Raw genomic sequence first — 23,929 nt, forward strand, 5'->3', positions numbered from 1 at the left:
ACCATTGCTAAATAATGGAATCTTTCTCATAATCTAAGAGGACTTTTCAGGATTCTTTCCATGTGAGGCCAGAGGCACCTTGACTCTCCCTGTCATCAGATAAGTTCATCTTGCATTGGCAACTCATAGCCACATCCCCAAGTGTGTTTATGCACATAGTGTTATCTTTGCCTGGACGTCCTGATAGCACGGGTGAAAAGTAAGGCAGCTCAGCGGCCAGCCTGTAGCCATGGTGTGTGACATCAGAAAGGATGTGTTTATTTGAAAGAAGAAGATGGAGCTGATTTGGTCAATCTAGTTCTCTAAATTGACATTCAGATTGCAAGATGCCTAAATAAAAATTACTGGAAGTCATTAGAATGAGATCAGTGCCTGAACTAAGAGACACATTACTACGTCCTGTTTATTTATCTGATCAATCTTTCATCCATCCACCCACCCACTCCCTTGTGCCTGCCAGGCTCTCTGCTTGGGTGTGCCAGGATACACAGTGAAGGTGACTATAGGAATGAAAAAGGGATGATGGATTCAAGAGAAACTGCTACTTGGTATTTTCAGGTTTTTGTTTTTGTGAAGGACGGTACTTTGGGAAAATGAATCATACTTTTCGTTTGCTCTGGCTTTGCACTCTTGGTGAGAAATTGTGGTGCCAGCAGTAGTGGTACTGACACAAAACCAGTATCTGGACAAGCCAAATGGGTCACATTTTAGTTTGTTTCTAAATATTTGAAGAACACTTATTTTAAGATTGTTAGATTTAGAGGTAGAAGTAATTAAAAACCAAAGCTACTTCCCTCCTTTTTTGTTTCTTTTAATATCATGAGCCCCAGGAGTTTCTGTAGTCATTAAAAAATAAAATGCATGTGCAAAGCTTGTCCCCGTAAGCTTTTCGGAGTGTGGCTTTTATGCATATAAACCAGGATGCCTTTGTTAAGTAGGGTGAGTCTTTTAAAGTGATTTGGTTCAGCGTTTCATAATCACATGGCAATATATGCAAGGCAAGTGGATTCCTCTTGTATTTAATGCAGAATTTAAGTTACAGAAACACACGTAATAACGGTTTGCCAATTTTGTTAGGAGGAAATTGTCCTGATTATAATTATCTCCACGGCATAGAGTTGAGATTTCATATTACTGTATCACTTGCAAATCCATTTTTGTGAACACCTGACCACAGGTCTGTAAAACTGCCAAGCAGAGCCTCGCCTGGGCTCACACGCAAGGCAAGATTTCCTTCCTCCCAGCAGGAGGCATGGCACAGTGGCAGCAAAGAGGTTTCTCTCTCCCTCAGAGGGCCACAGGGCAGAATGAGGAAGGTGTGTGAAATAGTGCATGTATGTAAGATAGATTTTACATTAAAAGAGTATGAGAGCGCTGCTTGTTTATTTGCATAAATGAACAGCCATGAAAGCGACCCCAGTCCGGCAAGAAGAACATGGCTTGATAAAGAAGGGGCTCCTCTGTTTTTTCTAAATGTATGCATTAAGGTTCCTTGTATTACAGCTGAGAGAGTAAAAGGTATTTCAGCCGTACTAATATTACAACTGAGAGAGTAAAAGTTATTTCAGCCGTACTCAATTGGTATTTGGGGCAACAGTGAGAACCCTAAGCTGTGGGCATTGCTCATTGTTCAGATTTAGCCAGCAGAGGCCTGTGCCAGCCTTCACACAGCACGGAACGGAAGGCATTGCTTTTGCTGACTGGTCTGGAATAGGCCAAGTGTAAATATTAGTAGTGAGTTTTGCCCAATATGCTTCTTTCTCCTATCTTTAACCAGTAGAAATACAGGGCTGTAAATAATTGAAGCTGAGACTCATCCAGTGTTAGAGACATATATGAATTTTAATCACAGTCAAGGGCAGTTTGACACTCTGTCTGCTGGCAAGGCGATCCACCTTTCCTGTCTTGGGTCACGATAGCATTGTGTCCTTTCTCATTCTTGAGATGCCTGGCTTCCTAAAATGACCATCTTTATTTAGATTAAGGACCCATTTAGAGTAGTTTTAATAATGTATGCTTTCATACATAAGTGGTTCCATAATTTATTTCACCATTATTCTTCTCTGTCAGGGTTCTGGAATGTTTTTGTTAATTAAGGGGGGGGAAGAGCAATATCTGCCTCCAGCCAGCCAAGCTAGTTGCCCTTGTTGTTATCGATTATTGTCTTAAACCAAACACACACACACACAAAACAAGCCCAGTAGCCTGTCAGTAAAGGCCAGTTAGTGTATTAAAAATAGCCTCAATAAACCTCATCACTCTGGTATCACTAGGGACCTTGCTCTGAGCTGGAATGCATTTGTCCTGAGTTTTAACCCATTTAGGAGAGTAACCTCCTTCTGAATGCTGCCCAGTCCCTGCCACCACACTGGCGTTATTGACAGGTGTTTTTTTTTCTTTCCCAAGTCGGAGTCTCCTTATGTCACCCAGGCTGGAGTGCAGTGGTGCGATCTTGGCTCACTGCAACCTCCACCTCCTGTGTTCAAGCGATTCTCATGCCTCAGCCTCCTGAGTGGCTGGGACTACAGGTGTGTCCGCCACACCCAGCTAATTTTTGTATTTTTAGTGGAGACAGGGTTTTGCCATGTTGGCCAGACTGGTCTTGAATTCTGACCTCAGATGATCCACTTGCCTCAGCCTCCCAAAGTGCTGGGATAACAGGCATGAGCCACCACGCCTGACCTATTGACACATATATTAAGGAAATGTCCTCACCTTCATCAGCGGATGCAGTTTTATTTCCCACACAGCTGAATGCACAGATCTATGGGTTTCGTGTCATCTAGGTGAAAATTCCTCAGGAACAAATCTTTTCTATAAAGTAAATATGAGCCCCGTGGCCAGAGGAGGTGGGATTTCCAGAAGCAGTGTACTAAGTAAACCCGAGGCTTTGCGCCTTGTGAGGGTGGCTTTGGGACACATTTCGTGTTCCTCTTACTGCTGCATCTCCTGTGCTCTGCTCTCACTGACTTTCTTTGGCTTCTCATGTTCCTGTGTGCTGAGGTAGAACGTTTCCAAGCTGTCCACAGAGATCACGATTCTTTGGGTTGCTAATGAAACCTCTGAATGGAAGCCTCAAAAACAAGCTGATCGCTAAGTGTGTGTGTCATTATAAGCTCATAATTAGGAAGTTACCTCATCATCTTGCATCTCCCCCGATGGAAATATACTGTCTTCAGGTATTCAGCACTTGTCAGTTGATCTCCAAAAACCCTAATGTCTTTCCCCTGTTAAATATATCCGTGATACTATGGACACAGAAAAGCTCACAGTTAAATTTCCCAGGGGAAATGTGGTTTCCAAAATTGATACCGTATGACCCTGGGAGGAGAATTAAAATTGTTTTTGTAGTAATATGGGTTGTTGTTAATATTTCTGTATCCTCCTGTCCTTGGTGAGGTTTTAGCTTTCAACATCAGTGATATCTGTTTCATTGTTGTCTTTACTAACATAAGACACAAATCTTCCCAAGTAGTTCTGTTTTCCCTAAATCAGTCATCTAGAAAACAAACACACACACTTTGTGATTTTCAAAGAAAATGTAGAGCTGAAGGCAAGAGCACAGGTATCACGCTTTTTGTGGTTTATAATCTTTATTTTGACCTAGTTACATTGTGACGCCCCTCCCAGCATAGCAAGTGTGTGCACTGCTATCTAAACATGAACCCTGCATGCCATGTCTTAGAGGAACTTGCGATCCACCTTGGTTTGAAAAGACTTCCTTCATAGTCATACTTGAATGACTTCATTGATTTGGGAATTCCTGTTTAGTTTCTTTTGTTTGATTGCCCTTATATAATGGTCTGCAAGAACAAACACAAACCTAAAATCTAAAAGATACTTTTGACACCATTCAAAGTGGAGATTATGGTTGAACCAACAGTGGCTGCACTGAGCTCCGGCTTTCAGATCAGCAGTTGAGCTGCCTCTGTGTACCCAAACCTCCCCATGTCAACCAGCAGGAAGAAAACAAAACACCTGGGCAGCCATTTGTTTTCAGCTTTCACTTTTGCATTTGCTTTTGAAGCTGTGCTATGCAACACTTAAATTATAATCTGTTTATTTCTCTCACATGTGGAGCTCCCGTCTCTCCAATGAGTTTATTTAGCAAATATTATGAATTCAGGAAAATTATGATTAATTTTGGAGCCCCAGTCTAGACCTGTCATGTTAACACTGAAGAACTACAGTTAGATGCTTTGTGTGGTTATTAAAAAGAACAGTAATTATTTCAGTAGTATAAAAATATCAACAATGATTACAGGTGACTTTTTGGCTTAAATATTCAACTCCCCAACACCTTTCAAGAATGTTGTGAGATCATAAAAAGTCCAGGAGCAAAATAAATAAAGACTATTAGTTAAGGAAGAATGAGGCTATTTAATTGGTTAGACTTGTTGGTGAGAAAGGCATGCTGTTTGTAGTCTGTTTCCATGACCACAGCTGTTTCCCCACCCAGTTTTTAGTAGTATAATATTAAGCCTTAATTTACAACTGAAAGTTTTCCACCTCCGGTCCCATAGTCCAAATCAAGTTATTAAATTTAAACCTTATGGCTTTTCCTGTATATTCCCTGGATTCAGATTACCACTTTGGCCCCTATTAAAGAACCGTATTGCTAGTATCCCGGGCTTTGTGTGTACTTGAATTGTTTTTTCTTCTGTATCTTTTCCATGGATGGGATAACTGGGAAAGAGACGAGGGAGTGTGTGAGTCAGTGACGATAGTGTAGGATTTTGCTGTTGCCGACAGTTTATGGATTGTTGGTTTTGTATTGTTTTTATTTTGTCTTTTGGCAAGGCTGTGTTCCTTCCAGTTGAGTGAGGTGGATAGAGTTTTGAACTCTGGACTCTTCCATCACCTTATTCCTGGAGATGTATCAGTACCGTATACACAGGGGACCCTATGAATGGCCATGAGCCTTGCTGTAGAACCTGTGGCTCCAGAGAGCAAAAGATCATTTTAGCCTTGAACTAAAAGGAGGAATGAGGCTGTGTTTTCTGGACCAAACCCTAACTTGAGTCCCTGGATGTTTACATCTCATGGTGGATTGAGTCAAGGAAAAAAAAAAATAAGTAGATAAGGGCTTTTAGGAAACATAGAATATTCTTTCTCCTAAAAACAAGGGTGTCTGGTGTAAACCATTTGTTCTTTTCCCACTCTGCCCTGAGTCTCACTCGGGTCATGCTCCATCTTGCAACTTGGGAGAAGTAGCCCCCTCTCTGAGTAGGAGGCAGGCGTGGGGCAGTCTACACAAGCCTTTCAGAGTTAGAAGAGAGCTTGATAAAGAGAAAAAGAAATGCTGTTCAGGGAACAAGAATTTCTGTAGTTTCTTCAAAAGCTACAGTGAAAGTCCTGACCCTAGCACCATGGCCCAGTTATATCCTAGACCTTGGGTTTGACTCCTGTGAATTTTCCTCTTGAAGAATGGGCTTGGGTAGGAGTAAGTGGATGGGAGAGGACTTGGGTTGTTCCACATGCAGGGGTGCAGCCAACAGAGTTGCCGTGCCCCACAAAAACATATTCATGTAGTCACTGCGAAACTGGACCAAGTTTGGACAGAAAGAAAAGAACTTTGTGACACCTCATTCAAGACCTTGAACATTAGGTTGTACAAGCTACTAAACAATGAGGAATATAAGAGCAGTGACAACGCATTGTTCATCATTGTGTTCTGAACACAGTGCATGACACCAAGTAGGTTCTCAGGAAATGGTTGTTAAAAAAAAAAAATCTGGTGGGAAAGATTAAATAATGGGACTATAGCAAGGTGTCAGATAGCATCAGCTATGCAAGTCTGTGTTGTCTTTCTAGAGAGACTGTGACTTAGAAAATTATCCTTTTAACTTCCCACCCTTTTAACTTGTCACCTTTTAACCTTTTCACTCAGAATCCTAAAGGACGTTCTTGAACAAAACATAAAAATCTGCTTTATTTCTTAGTAATCTTTTCTCCCAAAAAAGGAAATCTTTCCTTCAGTTACTTTCTGTAGCATCTTTCCTTGAACTGTGCTGTAGTTCACAATTCCATAGTCTCAACTTGTGTCTTCAGAATGCATCAAACTTACATAACTCTTGTCACAGTTGTCAGTTTCTCTGACCTGCTAAAATTTCAGTAGCACCTGTTTGGCTGTGGAATAGGCAAGGATGGCTGTGGACTCTGGCAATCCCATTAGAGTTATCCAGCACCCTAGCATCGAGGGAGGTGGTGGGCTCCATCAATCCAGGTACCGTGAGCTTGGCTGTGGCGCTGATTTCTCTAAAGCTCATAATCTTCCACGGTCAGACTTAGCAAGTGGAGCTCTTCCTTCCAGAAGCAAAAACAGATTCCCTGGACCACATTACAAGAAAAAATTTTACGACCAAGTGAAGTCATGTATTTCTGAATGTCAGCTAAAGCCTCATTTAGAGCCGTTGGCTCATGCCTAATTTTCCCAAGAAACTGGCAATTTAATTTTTTTTGTTGTTGTTCAGGTTGACCCACCACATTTAAGCCATTCTAGAGGGGCCTTTCACCTGTCCCCTCTTAAATATAGATAGATATTTTTGAATATTCTCTTCCAGGTATTTTTTGACAGGTTATACATATGCTAATAGAAAATAGGCTTATTATTTGAAGCACAGAGCTGCTTGTCACCGAAGCTTCATTAACACCGTTATCACCGTCTGACATTTATCTTATAATTTTCTAGAGCTGACTGTTGTGTCTCCATGGAAACCCAAATTGCAATTGAAACAAGTAGGATAATAAAGGCATCCACCAAGGTTGATAGCATGCAAAGCCCAGTTACATTTGTTTATAGTTCCTTCAGTAGCTGCAGCTAGAGACAGAGAACATGCGCTTTGTGCATTCGGAATTAACTCTCTTGTGTCGCAGGTCATACCTGACTCTGCTTATGTGACAAGTTTACCCTAACACCCTTGGTTCTGTTGTTTCTAATGGAGATGCTAATTTTCCCTGGAATCATCTCATCTAAAGGCATTATGAATATTGGATGTACAATTAACTGTGATCTTATTTGGATCCAAGAAGAAAAATTCTTCTTGGGTGATTTTGACACTGTGAAATGTTGATCAGTCCCTAAACTGGCATCTTGTGGTACCTGAATGGATTTCTTTTTGGGTAGGGGGAGCAACCGCAGAATTGCACAGTTTTTTTCCCCTTGATATCGAGGAACCTGTGCTCTTTCAAGTTGATGACTTCACATCAATTTGGTTGCTGCCTCAAAGCAAAGAGTCATGAAACTGGAGTGGGTCCAGAGTGAATTAATCTGAAATTAATTTGATTCTGAAAGACTCCATCTGGCTGTGTTTGGGAAAGGCAGTTAGACAGATATATAAACACATGATCATCTGTATTCATTGTGCCAGATGTAGTGTCAAAAAAATGAAGAAATGGCTTTAAAAAAATCAACTATGGGGAGTTTTGATGTAATGATATTCAGCTTCTTAGTATAACAGCCATTATAATTTAGCACATAATTCTACTTTTACTCTTATTTGTTTAGGGGGTTATATCTGATGGTGTGTGTTTTAAGAAATAAGCAAATTAAATATCAAAGCCTATTTTAATTGGTGATTTAAGATGCTAAATGGAATTTATGACTTGCTGAGAGAGAGAAGAAGCAAAGAGACAGGACCTATAGATTCCAAATCAAAATGTAGTATTTGATACTGATCTCATCTTAAGATACAATTTAGGGATTTAAAAACTAGCGAAGTAGAATGTCATTTGGCCTTTGCCTTTTGAGATGTGGTTTTGTAGCATGACAGACCAGCATATTTGCATGGAAAGGAAACGTGCAGGATGAGGTGGCCTGCAGAGAACTCTGGAAGTCTTCTTGCAAATTGTTTTGAGATTGTCAGAGAGGCGCACGTTTTGAACTGCTGTCGAGGAATTCAGTGCAGTCACTGTAGTGCATCTGATTGCCTTTTGTTGTGTCCGGACAGGAAAATTGTAGGAAATGTACGCTTGTCCCTTTAATGATATCACAGTCATGTCTTTGGGGCATTTTATATCCAGCTTTTAAACCTCATCAATCATCTGTTGTGATGTGCTGAAGAGAAAGAACTAAAGTTTACTTCTGGATTCATGATACATTATTGACTGAAAAAACAAACTCCCAAAAGGGAACAACTCATTCATTGCTCCCATGTACTCCACCCATCGCCCTTATTTCTCCCGGACAAAATGACAAAAACAATCACAGGTAGGGAAAAACCCAGCAGAATACTTAGTCAGCATATTAACCCAAACAAAGCCGAAGAGTTTAGGCAGAGTCAGTTGTTGCATTGAATGACAGCAAATTAGATGGTACACAAATCTCGACATTTGATACGCCACTGTGTGAAAGCCAGAGTAACATCTCAGCTCATCCCTGAGGAATGAGTCAGTCTGATTAGCTAAGTTTGCAGTACAGTTGAAAGCTTCTCCTTTAAGGCACCATTTCTCTTTGTTGTCTCATTTTGAAGGAATGCTTCTTACAATAAATTATATATTTCCCGGCCTCCTTAAGCAGAATTTATTGAGCTTAATATGACCCCTTGGATGAGACAAGCTTGTGATTATACAAATTAATAATTCCGCTGTGCTGCTGTCCTTGGGAATGGCTAGGGAACACATCTGAGTCCCTGCTGCGGGTGGGCTTTTCACCACGAGGCTATTTCAGACCCTGGTGTCTGTCCCCATCATGACATGGGCCTGCCTATTGCAGAGCCTCCCTTTGGTTTGCTCCTCATCTTCTCCTGAGGGTTTGAAATGCAGGTGATCAGGCTGTGGAAAACCAACATGAGAGATCTTGGAGGAGTGGGTTGAAGAGTTCTCCAGAGACCTCAAAGGGCATGAGCATCCGGATGGGAACTTTGTGACATACGTTTCTGTCTGCTTTAAGATCATTTTTTTCTTTATGCTGACTATTCACAAATATTGGAGTTTGAAGGCATTTTTGGGAAAAAGAAAATACACTTGAATGTAATAAATACATATCCCTCTTCACAAGTGGATTCTGTTTTCTCTCTAAACAACTACTGTCATTAGTATGACATAATTAGCTCCCATGGACTGTCAACTTTTGATTTTCCAGATCAGTGGAAGGAGACAGTGGCGTCCTTAATCTCCAGTGCGTTCACATCAAACCTCACACTGCTGGCTGCCTTCCTTAGCCTGGCGTTTCATTTCAGTTGTATTCCTTGATTACACATCATTTACAACTGAGAAAGGTAGGCCAAAAGCAGGTTGAGGAGAGACCAGCCTGAGATTAAATTCTGCCATTGATAGATGATAAAATGAATAATGAATGGACAGATAATCAGCATTTAACAGAAAAGTAGGTGGAGTTCTGAATGCCGTGCAAGCACAAAGGTCAGTGACGCCTTTGTCCTTTAGTCCAAATTAGGAAAGCCCACCAACCGGTTTTATATTAATAATAATGTAATGAGAACAAGAAGATAGCCAGAATCAGGACAGTGGCTGTTCAGGGACAAGTGGACCCAGCGGGCATTTGGAGAAAAATAGGCATGACTCAGTAACTGACTAGTAATAGGTGTATTGACTCTCGGATTTAATAGGACGGCACTGGACGGGATAACATGGCTCTTAATAGTGGCGACGGATCACATGACATGTGATTTAATTTTACTACTTTGAAGACTTCTCGCTTGCTCTATTAAATCTATTCATTCAGTAAATGTGTTTTGAGGATGTGCTGAGACCATCCTCACCGTCCAGACGAGGCCTTCCCTGACCACCTTATTTAATATTGCAGCCCTCTTATTTAATACCCTGCAACCCCCTCTCCTGCATGCTTTATTTGTCTCTGTCAAAACAGTCTTTTTAATCGATAAGGCTTACTTATTTGCCTATTTCATGCCCACTCTAGAATATAACTCCGTAAAGACTGTTTTACCCCCACTTTTGTCATTGCGGTATCCCCAGCTCCTTGAATTTGTCAGAGTCGCGTCATAAATATGATTAAGTGAATGAATGAGACATCCCTGTCTTCAGGATGTCACACTTCCACCATGCACTTGATGGGGGTTCCGTGAATCGCTGTTTCTGAGGTTCCGCGGTCAGAGAAGGGAAAGGCCAGAGCAAGCAGCCAGTCCGCATTACACGCATGTTCTGTGTGCAGCACTGTTTCTGGTCATGGATTGCTGGTTGGGAAGGGAGTTTGAGCCAGTATGAAAGACAGGGAAGATGAGCCTAAAAGCTAATTGGAGGGAAAGAAGACTGGAAGAGATGAACTTTAGATGTGCTGAATTTGAGGTGGTGCCAGAGTGTGCTGTGGGATTAGAGTTTAATGGTCAAAATGAGGGCAGTTATTTTCAAATACTTGAGAGTGGGTGACCTCTCCACAGGATTCCCACAGCGTGTGAGAATGAAGGGTGGAAATGGAAGGTCCTTTGCGGGACAGGCTCCAGGGGGTGGCATTTCAAGAGCAGGTTGGGGGATGAGGCTGTGTCCCCTGTCCGAGGTCACCCATGCACATGACTGCCGTCGGCGCCAGGGTCTTTGCTGGTACTTCCGTGCCTCTCACACATGCATGGTTGTAGAGGAGCTGTGCTCTGCGGCCGCGTTTCCCACCTTCCCAGCCCCCTTCCTTGTTAGAGCCGCCTTTTTCTCCCCAATTTTTTGTTTCGTTTCAATGCCATTGCCAACTAGGTGAAATGGTATAGCCTGTTATCTTTTGACTTTGATATCCGCCCTCCCCCAACACACACACAAAAAAATTTCACTTAAACATTGCTCACAGGGATGCAGCATAGTTCAGAATGCCGAATGCCCAATCCCCTTGGCTTAATGAGTCACTTGTTTCTAACTAACTCCAGGCCTTTATGTATTGCTCTATTATAGGCCTTATACCACATTGGTTTTGGTTTTATGTTGTGTCCATGTCTGTCTCTTCTAATTGGCCATGAGCAGCAGAAGGACATAAATGACCTATTTTTCAGCTCTCTCACCTTCAAACCTACCACTGTGCCTGACATAAAGCAGATATTCAGTAACAGAATGAGAAGGAAAGAAAAGGACTCAGGGTAAACCTCAGTTGTGTTTAAGATTCTGCGAAGGGGAAGAATTGGCTTTCACCACCCACGTTTCTGAAGTGTGTAGAGAGGGTTGTGAATCCGCACTGACCGTGTTCTGTTGCATAAATAAGTCCAGGCAAAGTATCTTCAGTGGTGAAAACAGAAGTTACCTGCCTTGAGAAGCACAGTCACCACAACCTAGTCTGCAGGGAATCAGATGGTGTGTGTCTTTCGTTTGCCCCTCTTGATGTGGGTCCCTTTAATCATTTGTTGTTGGACTGTGGATGCAGGGGGGGACATTGTGTTAAAAATCATTCTTCATCTTGGGAAGCACAGGCCCCTGTTGAGTTTCCCCCTATATTTGTCTTCATCTTATCATTTTACAAGGATTCTCTTTGTAGTTAACTGACGGTGAAACCAGTCTCCTGTCAGTCATCCAAAGAGCCACTTTCAATTAGTTGCCCATACCCAACAGGTGGCTTCAGCAGCATCCAGCCATTGGCAGGTAAGTCAGACTGGAAGGATACCCTAGACCTGCTGTAGAAGCAGGGGCTCCTGGAGGAATTTCCTGTCTGTAAAGTTAGGGGCAGTCACACTGAGCTCAGCCGCAGGAGAGAGGATTCATTGGTGTGCGCCCCTAAAGCGCTTTGGGAATGGGAAGCCCTCAATAAATCTTCCTTGTGGTGATTGTTTCCCTGTTGCCGTTTCTAAAAGTTCATCTAAAACACCTACCTCTCCCTGTGCAAACGCTTCCTGCTTGGCCCTGAAGTCCACTGAACTATTTCTGATAAATCACAGAAGGAAATGAGTTGCCTGGGTGAGGGCTGTCTTAAGCTGCTGCCTTGCTCCCTTCCCAGGGAGGGTTATTGTCTGTTCAGCCATCAGGTACCCCCTAGATGTCTCCAAATTTACTTCTTTGTGGGGGTTCTCCAGCTTTGTGCCTTTTACTAGCAGTCACATTGAGATAAGGTAATAAGGTTTCCCTTTTCCAAATGCCTGTGTTCTGTGACCTTTTCTGCAGGAATAGTTCTCTACGAATTTTGGATGCATTTTACCCTGGCAAGCACTTGAGACCCCCAACCGAACACAGTTCAGCAATACCTTTGGTCATCCAGCAGAATGTCCCCAAGAACACAAATGTGTTCTTTCTTAGTTGTCTGTGAATAACAATGATGTCCTGTACGTTCTTAAGAAACTATTTTTTTAATTTTGTCAAAGTGCAGGATTGATCATAAGGTAATACGTGTGTATGTACATATAGGAAACCTGAACCTTTTCTTCAGAGGAGCTCAAGCTATTTAATGACAATTTGAGCATTTGGAGAAGGGCTTTGACTTTGTAATGTTTAGGGTATTTGCTCTGGTTAATTTTCCATGTGGATTCACTAGCTGATATGTGGCCATCTCAGAGATGGTTTGGGGCCTCATTCCATAATTTATGTGGCAGTGACTCAAAAGGTTTAGTACACATGATAAATGGTAACAATACCTTCCACCTAAATAGGGGAGTGTCGTTATTCTCACATCTTTTTGGTGGCGTAACTGATAACCAAAACATTTTGTTAAATTTACCCAAAGTTTTCAGCAACCCTGGATGCCACTACAGTTAAGACATAGCTGTGTCAGAAAGGTGGCAAACTCTGCCCTGCCGAAAGGCAGTCATGGAAGACAGACGCGTTTTTCATGATGACCATGAAGCAGTGCATTTTAAAAGGGAGCTGCTATTCCCAGAGCTCCGGGTTGGATGACCACTGACTCCTCTTCCTAAATCAAAAGGATGCGCTAAGTTGAGCATGGACAGGGAGCCTCCTGAGGGTGGGGCCTGAGTTTCTGATGTGTTCTCCAGCATGCAGTGTGGGAAGGAGCTGATGCTGAGACCTTAGTTGCCCCACTGCCGGTCTGTTGGGAAGAGATTTCTCTTCTTAAATAATGGCAACACCAAAATGGACAATGTAGAGATTGTTAATATTAATGAATTTCATGTCTGTCCTGTCACCCGCCGGAGGCACCAGGCCCATCGCCAGGTTCTTTCTGCTTTTGCCTTAAGCAGCTGAGTCTTGGACAGTTTCCTGTAATAACCAAACAAAGCCTGTTTCTTCGTGTACTATTACTTAAGTACAAGTGATATTTAAAAATGATTCCTGAGCCCTTTGAAAGAGTGGCTTGTTAGCTACAGAAATGATGGGACTGAAGTTAGGACGTTAAGAAGAGCATTGGCATACCTGGCGAGAGATGGGGCTCTCGCAGCACCCCAATTAACCGGCCACTCAGCTGCCTGTCGGAGCCTCCAGGCTACTCTCCATAGTGCCAGTGACACCTTGTCAGCTCTCCGGCGTGCAGCCTGTGTCACCTGTGAGCCAGAGGGACTGAATTGGACACAGGCAAGGAATCACAACAAGATTTCAGGCAGCTGGTTATATTATCTAAATTAGCTTTTCCATGAATCTCTGGGTCCAGACCATAGCCATAGGATTATAGAAATTAAGAGCCAGATGGGAACTATCCTCTTGCTTTGTTTTACAAGTGAGGAAACTGAGGCGCAGAGTGGTCACATCATTAGCCTCAGATCCTAGAGTTAAGTGGTTGCTGAGCCAGGATAAGAACTCAGGCCTGCTGGCCCACTGTTCCCTGACCTGCTGTTGAGGGCCTCAAGCACTGATGGGGCTTTCCTGGCCCCATATTCTTGCGTTTCCAAAACAAACCTCCCATGCAATGATGTTTAGATAAATCTCAACTCTAATCAGTAAAAAACAAGCAAAGGACAAGTATATTTGCATGTATAGCTATTTAGGTAAACTGAAGTTAAATAAAAATTCAGTTCTTTAGTTGCATTAGCCACATGTATCTAGTGGCCACCATATTGGACTGTGCAAATACAGAACATTTCCATCATGGCACCAGGTTGGGTAGCACTGATGTGGATTATCCCAAGGATCAAAAAAAAAGAGTATTGGAGTAATAAGATTATTAACAACTACCAGGCAAATTTTCTATCTTTACCCACAATTTTTCTAAGACAAGGCTTTTTTGTGTGTGCTTTTTTATTTATTTTGCATTCTGAAGATGACATTTTATGTCTTTTAGCATTCATATAATAATTTATAGCCATTTGGCAATTCTTATAGCCATTTTGTAAGTTTGTTCTTCTTTTTATATAAATGAAGGAAATACAACACAGAAAGTTGCCCGCAGAACAAGATAAAAGAACAGAAATTTCCATTCTTTTGTTTGCATTCTCCCAAAGGAAGCCTGCAAATCACTGGGCCTTATAAAAGCTTGTTGTCCTAAAACTAATAAAGATAATAATATGTTGAATCAAGTATTATAATAGTTTACTGCTTAGAGGGACCTCAGAAGATTTTGCATATACTCTGTTGATCTAGTTCTTTTTCCTCTAAAATAGGGAAGTAGGTCAGTGCCTGGGTTAAAACTAAAAAGTAAGCACTCATCGTTTTTCCAAACATGATTTCATTTTCATCTTGTCTCTGACACTGAGAATACTATTGCCCACTGGCGTAGTGCTTGCAGACTTGCAGTCTTATTCCATATGGCATCTGTCTTAGAGGAGCCTTCTAGCTGGCTCCTTGCCAAGGGTACTAGCAGAATTGGCACTCAGGATCTCATTGCAGTTTGCAGGCAAGGGGCCAGCAGAGATGTGTGCGCATGTGTCTGGGGCCTGCGAGTGGTCACCGAGTTGGGAAATGTCCACCTGGAGAAACCCAACTCATGGAACGTGAAGCAGAGGCAGTTGACCTTCACCTCTCACTGCATTCACATTCTCTAGGCACCTTTTATGTGACATTGGAAAAGTCAATGTATCTCTGACTCTCACTGGGTTCATCTCCAAAACAGATAATGATTCCAACGGGAGCTGTTGAAGAGTATTGTATATCGAGTACTTGGCAAAGGTTTCTGGCAAAGAGTAGCTCGTCAATAAATATTATTTGAATTTGGATGTAAATTCTTGGACTGTAAGAGGCACTGTACTGGGTGTTGAGAATGGCTAGGGAGTGAAGAGAAGCAAGCTAGTCTGATTTTCTAAGCCCTAGATGAGGTTGTTGTAAATATGAGATCTTCTCAAGGGTCTTGCTGAGATTTGGGGTGTCTATTCCTGTAATTACTTCTCTTTGAAGAGCACATTGGCTGTCCTTAGTTTCGAGCAGGTACCTCCAAAGGTTTAACTGTTGAACACATAACTTCTGGCTTGCTTAGAAGTGTCAGTGCTACAGCCCCATGAGGATGAAAGAATTCAGTGAGTCTCCACTAAAAATGAGCATCAGCCAGGGAGAGAGTTGGGAGTCCAGAGCAGGATTCAGTTGGGTGGATGAGAAGGGAGTAAACCAAGCTGCTGCAGTACTGTGGGGATTCAGAGCAATGTGATTCGGCAGTGCCAGGAGAGAGGTTGGTGGGACGGGACCACCTATTTAGGCAGCGCCAGGAGAGTGGTCGATGGGACAGGACCACCCATTTCGGCAGTGCCAGGAGAATGGTCGATGGGACAGGACCACCTATTTTGGCAGCGCCAGGAGAGTGGTCAATGGGACAGGACCACCCATTTCGGCAGCGCCAGGAGAGAGGTTGGTGGGACAGGACCACCTATTTTGCTTTTGATCAGGAAGGTGGGGGGTGGTGATATTTCAACCTGTACAGGAAGTGGACATCATTGGATTTACTTAAGGAAGGGATTGTCCTGCCCTTAGAACTTGATGCAAATCTTTGGAAAAGTTACTTCCAAAAGGGCAGGTAGTTTGGCAAGGATGTAGATAGAAACGAGAGGTGCTCATGGGTGGCTCTGTAGGAATAGAGAAGAAGGGAATCTGTGGAGATGGAGACACACTATGTGACTGAGTAAATGTAGGTTTCAAAGTAACCTAAACTGGGGTGGGGGGGTGAAAAAAATGTAAAGTACCTATCACAATATTTGCTATATAAGTGATGACCAAAATACACGTATTATTATTTAGGATAGGAATTGTGGTTGAGTCTATACTATAAAAATTTTGAATGGAAAAGTAGATTTTTGATGGTCACTCATTTCAGATGCTTCACAGATGCAAAGAAGGAATTAACAGTAGGAATAGCCGACACTGAGAGAGCCCTTATTTTGTGCCATGTCTTGTATTAAGCACATGAGTCTAAGAGATGGAGTCCGCTATACCCATTTTACAGATAAGAGTCTGAAGCCCAGAGTAGCACATTTAGGAAGAGGTGCTGCCAGAACTCAGAGCCCCTGTACCACACTGCCTCTAGATGAGAGGTCTCCAGGCAGCAGTGAAGCGTGGCTCATGGGATGAAATACTGATGTACACCAGCCACATACAGGCCAGAGGCATGAGGCATTGGCCGGCTCCTCTACTTCCCTTACTTGATGCATCTTGGTGAGTTTATATTTTTCAAAAAAGAGTAAATGGCCTCTTATTTGCAGAAGCATTGAAGACTGCTTGCTCTAGAATTCTGAGTTCGGACACTAGAACTATTACAATGCCACTCCCTTCTCCATTGTGTTACATTATGTGCTCCGCAGATGAGGTGTGGGAGCCCCATTTTTTGAACTTCTGTTTTCTGTTAGCCGAGACCTGTGGCAATACCTTCCTCTTTTCAATCTAGCTGGTTGTCAACAGCAGTAACCACAAGTCTTTCCTGTCCCAGAAATAAGACTTGCCACACTCTCAACCCCCGACAGGGTGTGAACATGACATGCTGTACTGCAAGGGGCTCCACTGCCTCCACCCCGCTACAGCCACAGACCCACAGGGTTCAAGTGTTGATTGAATTCTCAAAGAGCGATTTAAAAAGGATAGGTGCATAAGAACAAGATAAACAATCTGGCTCTAATATAAACAAGGATTACATTACACCAAAATTGTTGAGAGAAGATTTTGTACTCAATATTTTATTCAGCAGAACATTTTTTATAACAATAAGGTTGATGAGAGCAAGCTCTGAAAGTGCTTCAAGTTAGACAGTCTGATTGTTTATTTCAAGGATAAAAAATAAAGTGGTAAAATAGGGGGATACGAAGAAGTAGAAATTGAAGCCAGGACCTAGCGAAGAGTATTTGACATCACTTTCCTCTCTAGGTTGAATCTCATTCAGGATTTTTCCTTACCCCATAGGGTCTTAGCTTTTTAACCATGAGTGTCTTGTTTTTAGAGGCTTAGGACCATCCTAGACCCACAGCAGATTTAAAGTGCTCTGATGGTGTATTTGTCTGATGTTTCATTTTTACCAAGTAAGTAGCTCTCTGTAAGATCTTTGTCTACCTTCTTGGTAGTACCAGGAAGCTACAGTGAGATCACATCTGGCCCTTGCAGTTTAGTATTAGTTCGCATGTCCCCTTTCTGACTTCTCTGCTTTTTTGGGTGGGTCTATTCATGGAGGAGGCTCTGTAGGGGCAGCTTCTGCCTGCTTTGTTTCGGCGCCTTCAATTTTCACAGGCTGAGAAGCTGGAGCAAGCGCGCAGTGCTGCAAATGAGCTGCCGAGAGGCATTCAGCCTTGTCACTTGGCAGAGTAGCTGGGTTCAGGGTATATTTGGAGCGGAGGTAGGGGGCACAAAAAGGGTATATGGTTTTGCTTTACTGTTTATTCCTGCTCAAAGGAGGGTGGGGGCAAGTGAAAAAGACATGTCTTCATCATCGTATTACTTGATGGTGACTAGAAGTGCAGGCTGTACACAGCATTCTCTTCCAAATGGGGATTTTGGAAACAGCGTTGAGGAGGACTGATATGCAAAAGCTTATGGTTGTGCTCTCTGTCAGCCCCAAATATTTACTGAAGCTGGGAGAAGAAAAGGCAGACTTTCTTTTTTTCTCTCCCAAACGTGTGATTGTTTAGAACTCAAGTGCAACATCTGGAAGTCAGATATACAGAGAACAATTTATGGAGTGTGAGAGATTTGAAATATTCAGTGTCTTTTAGTGGGAACTCAACTTTCTGGGGCTGCTTTTTTTTTTTTTTTTTAACCCAGCACAAAGCAGGCAATTCTGAGATCTCCTTTGCCTCTCTGAATTAAACCCTTTGTGCCTGGGTCCCATAAACAATGTGCTTTTTAAAGGGGAGCCCCCTCCCAGCTCCGGCCTTTTTCTCCAGCGTGGGCAGCCAATCAGCTGCGCAGAGCTGCATAGCTGGACCGCTTTCCATTCTGAGTAGCAACAACGTACTAATTTGATGCACACATGGATGCCTCGCGCACTCTGCAAATTCATCACCCGCATCTTGCATTAGTCATCTGACGGACTGCCAAGTGTTTCATTTTCTTTCCATGTGACTTTATTATTACCACCTCTCTCCTCTCTTCCAAAAACCTCCCAAAAAGGGCGGTGGGGCGGGGGGCGGGGCAGGGAGAGGGAGAGAAATCCAGCAGACATCTAGCTCTGCCTTTCTTTCCCAGCCACAGCCAGGGTAGGGCTGATAAGGCGCTGATGCGTTGATGGCAGCCTTGCAGAGCTAGACCTGCACTTAACTTGCAGCTGCCTCCCGAGCCTCCAAGATGTCCACGCCCTGGGTGACAGGCGGCAGGGCGCTGCCCCGTGCTCCCCCGGCTCTGCTCGACAGCAGCACACAGTGAGAGCCTCGCCGCCGCCGAGGAGCAACTCATGGTGCCTCCGCTTTGTTTTAGTTCATCAAATTTCTACGACTCATTAGGCACTTTGCCACTGCTCTTCTTCCTCCTCCTTCCGCCTCCCCGCTCCCCCACCCCCACTATTTTTTCTTCCTGTCCCTCATCGTGCTGCCCTAACTCTGGCTCCCGGTTCCGTTTTTGACAGTAACGGCACAGCCAACAAGATGAACGGAGCTTTGGATCACTCAGACCAACCAGACCCAGATGCCATTAAGATGTTTGTCGGACAGATCCCCCGGTCGTGGTCGGAAAAGGAGCTGAAAGAACTTTTTGAGCCTTACGGAGCCGTCTACCAGATCAACGTCCTCCGGGACCGGAGTCAGAACCCTCCGCAGAGTAAAGGTACAGAGCGCGGGGCGGGGATCGCCAGGCGTCCAGGTGGGCGTCGCGGGGCGCTGGGGCTGTCCGAGCCCCCAGCCTGCGGGAGGGAGGGCGGGTAGGCAGGAGGGCTGGAAGCAGCCGGTGCTGGCGGCCCCTGTGCTCCAGGGGCTGCTCCCGACTCCTCCCCGCACCCCCGCCCGCCTGCCCGCCGGGACAGGTTGGAGGCGGGAGAGAGGGACCGAGGCAGGGCGGGAGCGCAGAGGCTCGGTCCAGGCGCGTGATCGCTCCCGGGAGGTCACTTTCTAGGCAGCCCAGCCTGTGCTTGGGCGGGGTGGTTGCTTCTCCGAGGAATCGCGTTTCCCAGCCTTGTATTTCAGGACCTAACTCTTCCCACCCCTATGTTCCTAGGCTTGCCCATGTAATTACAATTGCATTTCACTTTTCCGTAGCCTGTGGGGACCTCTAAGTACCTTATAAACAGTTGATGTGATGCCACTGGTGCGAGGGAGAAAAGGCTCCCCTGAAGAAGGGACACCCATTCCTGGGGGTCAGGTGGGGACCGTGAGGTGAATCTGCCTTTTGGAGCTGGGAGCAGCACCCTAGTGGCCTGACATAGTTAGGACACCTTCACAAATGCTTGAGGGTTACGCCCTTATCAGTGTGGAGATGAAGGTATAGGATCTGGTAGTTGTTACTGCCTCCATTTTAAGATGACGGTGATGGGGGGGCAGTGGGTGCTGTTAATGAAATAGAGACCCAGAAACCATTGTGAGGAGTGTGATGCTTCTTTGCCCTGGAGTCTTACTTTGTAAGCTCTTTGCAGACTGAATTTAAAATATCTACTCTGCTGCTACCACTTGGTCTCTGTTGCTGTTTTAACGTTTTTGCTTTAGTAATTTTTTCTTCTTTCTCTGTTGTTGATCTCTCAGTCTCTCTACTGAGGAGTCCTCTGTTGTTCTGTGGGCCTCACAGTTTCTTTTGCTCTGTGCCTTGGTGTTTCTGTCTGGCATGTTATTTTATTTCTATATTGCTTCTCCTAAGACCTCTGAAAGCATCACTTGTCTTGTGTATACACTTCGGTTGGGCACACGAACATATTGGCACATACTTTTCTCTAACCCTTTTCCTTACTGGCAAGGTGAAGGGATAGAACTAGGAAATCTTTAAGACTGACATTCTGTGACTCCGAGAAATTTGGGGCTGTTCCTCTTGTTCCCTGTTGTTGCCAGGGTCTGGCAGGGCTTTGGAAGCCTCTTACGGAACTGAAGAGCCCCTGGCCAGTACTCGTTTTAGAAAGGTGGACATGCGTGTCTTCGGAGTGTGTTCATAACACTCTCGTTTTCCAAACATAGTAGCAAGATTGTTTCAAAAAGCACATAGAATGTTGTCACCACAAACTTGATTGTCTCATTATTTGAAACGTAGAAAGATCAGATAACTGAGAATCTGTAGATTTTTAAACTTCACAAATGAGAGCAATATTAAATACCTTTGTTGGACATATTCTGATACTGGTTACCTACATGTTTTCCAAATGGAGAAGACTAGAGTTTGTTTTAATACTTCCATGGTATGCTATTGAGGAAAGACAATAGGCTAGAGCTAAAAAAATTAATAAATTTAAAAATCACCAAATAAGGGCTCTCTCACCAGCCAGATTGTCACCTAGGGAAAACTAGACCAGAGGCAGTAAACTATGCTTTAGAGAAATAACCACAATTCATCCTTGACAAGGAAAATGCGACTCCAAATTTTGGTTTATCAGCATTTTTAAAAATTACCTTTGACATAATGGTCAGAGCTCACTTACTGTTATGATGCCTGGTTCCAGGACTTTCAGCCATGGAATACATGTATCTTACCTTGGCCAAAAAGGCCTTTTTCCCAGTCAGGTAAGTACCTGTGTGTGGCCTAGTTATTCTCCCATTGTCTCTCTCTTGCCCAGATGTTCCTATGAGCAGCATTTTTTACCAGCCTATATTTGATACTATACATTTTGTTAACTTCTGTTCACTGTGCCTGATTACTAATTTGGCGAAAATAGTTTGCAGAAGCCCATGGGCTGCAGAAGAAGGGAGGCCTGATGAGGGAAGTTTTTTTGAGCACGTGCTGTGTATCTCAGACCCTGTGTCAGGAGCTTTACATGTGTCCTCATTTTGTCCTTACCAAAATCCAGAAGGTAGGTGGTGGTAGTCACATTTTACAGATGAGGAAACTGAGGCTCATAAGAAGTTAAGAAACATAGCCCCGTTTGCCCAGCTGTTAAGTGACAGAGTGGAGATTTGGACATGGTCCATCTGTCTTCATGGACTACACCATTTTGCGTCTCCATGAGATGAGATTGCAGAGTAGCCCTGGTGTGCTGTGTTTCAGGGCCTGGGTCAGGGGCAGTCTCCTTTGCTTAAGTGTTCCCCAAGTGAAAGGAAGAAATTTCATTCTTGAAGAATGAGTTGATTTCATTTCTGTCTTTGTGTTTAGTTTTTATACTCAGGTGTTTAGATTGTACATCATTCCCACCTCATGATATCATGAGGTAGGAGTTAGAGATGAAATCATTCAAATCTTACCCTTGGAAATACAGGTCAATTCCCATTACTGTGAACTCCAAGTCTCACATCAAATATTGCTTAAAGTATGTGGGCTGTCAGCCAAAGCTTGAAAGAGCTTTTGTTATACAGACATCTCTGTTGTGAAGGTATTTGTTGTGATGGGATTTGAGCTGTATAATGACATTGCTCTCGGAGGATTACAGCCCTTAGCCGCTTACCTGGAGAGAGCAACAGCCCCCACTTTATTCATGTTGATACCTATGCATGCCATTATTATTTTGCCTGTTTACATGTAAAATAAGACTTCACATTTACTTTGATTCAGACTTTGTCAGCAGAGTACAATTATCATGTTTTCACAGGGCTGATATCAGAGCCTCAGAAACTAGAATTACTGGAGGTGGTTTGGGTTATGTGAGTGAGGCTTTTGGAGGGGCCTTCATTCATTGCCTTACCCATGTTGATGGTCCCAGGCAAAGAGACAGTCAGGCTGTTACCTAATAATCCTGGTGAATTAGATTTTCCCCCTCACTTTCCATTTCATCTTCTGTTTAGTCGTGAGACACAAAGACTTGGTCATACTTGTGAAATCATCCTTTCAGGGTTCGAGCCTGAGATACCTATATTCTCACTGCAGGGGCATGTATTGACCAAGCAGGCTGAGTAACTCTGGGGACTCTGGCTCAGTAAACTCTCTCCCACATGAGGACTTTGGAAAAGTATGTTTTATTCAGGGTTCATCTGTTTGGTCTGTAGATGGTGAGCAATACCACAGAGAGTTAAGAACATGGCTTCTGGAATTGGAGAACCCTAAATTTAATTTCTGGCTCTATTGCTTCCTTGCTACAGGTCTTGGGCATGTTACTTAATCACATCTTAAAGTGGAGGCAGTCCTTGCAGTGTTGCTGTGTGATGAGGTGATGTGCTCTCCACAGAGCTAGGATACAGTAGGAGCTGGTTATGGCAGTCATGATGATCATAGTTGTTGTTATTATCTCCATCAATGTCTCCAAGAACGTAAACTCTAATAGGGACAAGAAGGCAGGTCCACAGGTAACTCTCATACAAAAGAACATGAGCTAAGAGTAAATGAGTAAGAAAGAGATGGGCTTACTGGAACCATGGAAGTTGAGCGAGGAAATGAATAAGTCGCAGCTTATGGGAGATGAAAAAGATGGCATCTTTACCAAATCTTGAAAACAGTCTTAGGATTTCAGTAAATAATGATGATGAACATTACAAATGGATGGACTGGCCTGCTTCAGGCATGCGGGTGCAGAAGTGCAGGGCAATTTCTGGGAACTGTGAATTCTCCCACAGTTCAGAGGAAATGGGAAATACGTGACATGAAGTAGAGGAAGGGAAGGCCACAAAGCCTAGAGCTATAGGCTAGAGCAGCTCTTAGCAAGCCTTCCTTCCCAGGCTGAAGGATTTAAAATTCCTTTGTTAGACTATCGAGACTCTAGGAATATTTTAGCAACAAGAGGCTCAGAGGCTGGTGCAGTGTGTTGACGTGGGTTGAGGTCAGGATGTCGTCTGTCATGGGAATGGAAGGGGAGGCTGAGGGACAGACGGACAGTGGAAGGAAGAGGACTTGATAACTAAATTGGGCTCAGTGAAGACCAGGAGGCTTTGGCTTAACTGGGAGAATTGTGAGCACAGTCAGCAGTGGTGGGAATGGAGGAGAAGAGCATTAAGTTCAGTTTTGATTGAGTTGAGTCTGCAGTGTCACAGAAGAGTCAAGAAGGATGCAGGCCAAGAAAAACCATGGGATTTGGTGACTGGGAGGACCCAAGAGTATTTCAGAAGAAGGATAGAGGTTGTGGGGAAAGGAAATGCATGGATGTATACATGGTGCTGAGTGTAGATGTGCCTTTCTAGTAGTCTGGCATGAAGGGAGAGGAAGCTTAGTCATGCAGTTTGTTTGTTCAGCAAATGATAAGTTGTATGGCAAAGGAGATTGTCAAAGTGTAAGGTAGACATGACTCTGCCTCAGGTCTGTGAAAGAGTGGAAAGATACTTCATTTGAGACAGAGGGGCATTCAGGAAGGAGTAACAACACAAAGCCTCAGAAATAGGAGACACTTCATACAAGCGCCTGCCCTCAGTCTTCTCAGTAAATAGGAAATTTCTGAAGTCCCAGTGAATTGAAGACTTAAAAGGAATGGAAAAGGTTTGAAATGACTGCTTTGGGAAATTGAATGGAGAGAGCGGTAAAACTGTTGAAGAGCAGGGAGAGGCCGGTCACACTTAGATCATGTCCATCTGGAGTGGGCCCTGATGGTTGTGGACTGTTTATCCCTGAGTGAGGAAAGATACAGAGTCATAGAGAACCCGGAGTTGGAGATGATCAAGAAGGCATCGTAGAAGGCCAGGAAGGGTAGCAGATATGCTAGGAAGTTCTCTCGGAGGTC

At 43.6% G+C, this 23,929-nt stretch overlaps 1 protein-coding gene across 29 annotated transcripts in view; it reads left to right on the forward strand.

The window, feature by feature from the left end:
• The window catches only part of CELF2 (CUGBP Elav-like family member 2), an 872,927-nt gene that overhangs the window by 679,109 nt on the left and 169,889 nt on the right, over positions 1–23,929 (forward strand). For 28 of the 29 annotated variants that reach the window (XM_063709875.1, XM_055352300.2, XM_055352297.2 and 25 more), the window contains one exon: positions 18,791–18,987. In XM_063709875.1, the coding sequence (XP_063565945.1) occupies positions 18,810–18,987 (178 nt within the window). In that variant the 5' untranslated portion in view covers positions 18,791–18,809. Of the gene's footprint in view, positions 1–18,446; positions 18,623–18,790; positions 18,988–23,929 lie in introns of those variants that run through there. The other variant, XM_063709873.1, reaches the window with a different exon arrangement.

This window comes from Gorilla gorilla, chromosome 8 (assembly GCF_029281585.2).
Source record: "Gorilla gorilla gorilla isolate KB3781 chromosome 8, NHGRI_mGorGor1-v2.1_pri, whole genome shotgun sequence".
Classification (NCBI taxonomy): domain Eukaryota; kingdom Metazoa; phylum Chordata; class Mammalia; order Primates; family Hominidae; genus Gorilla; species Gorilla gorilla.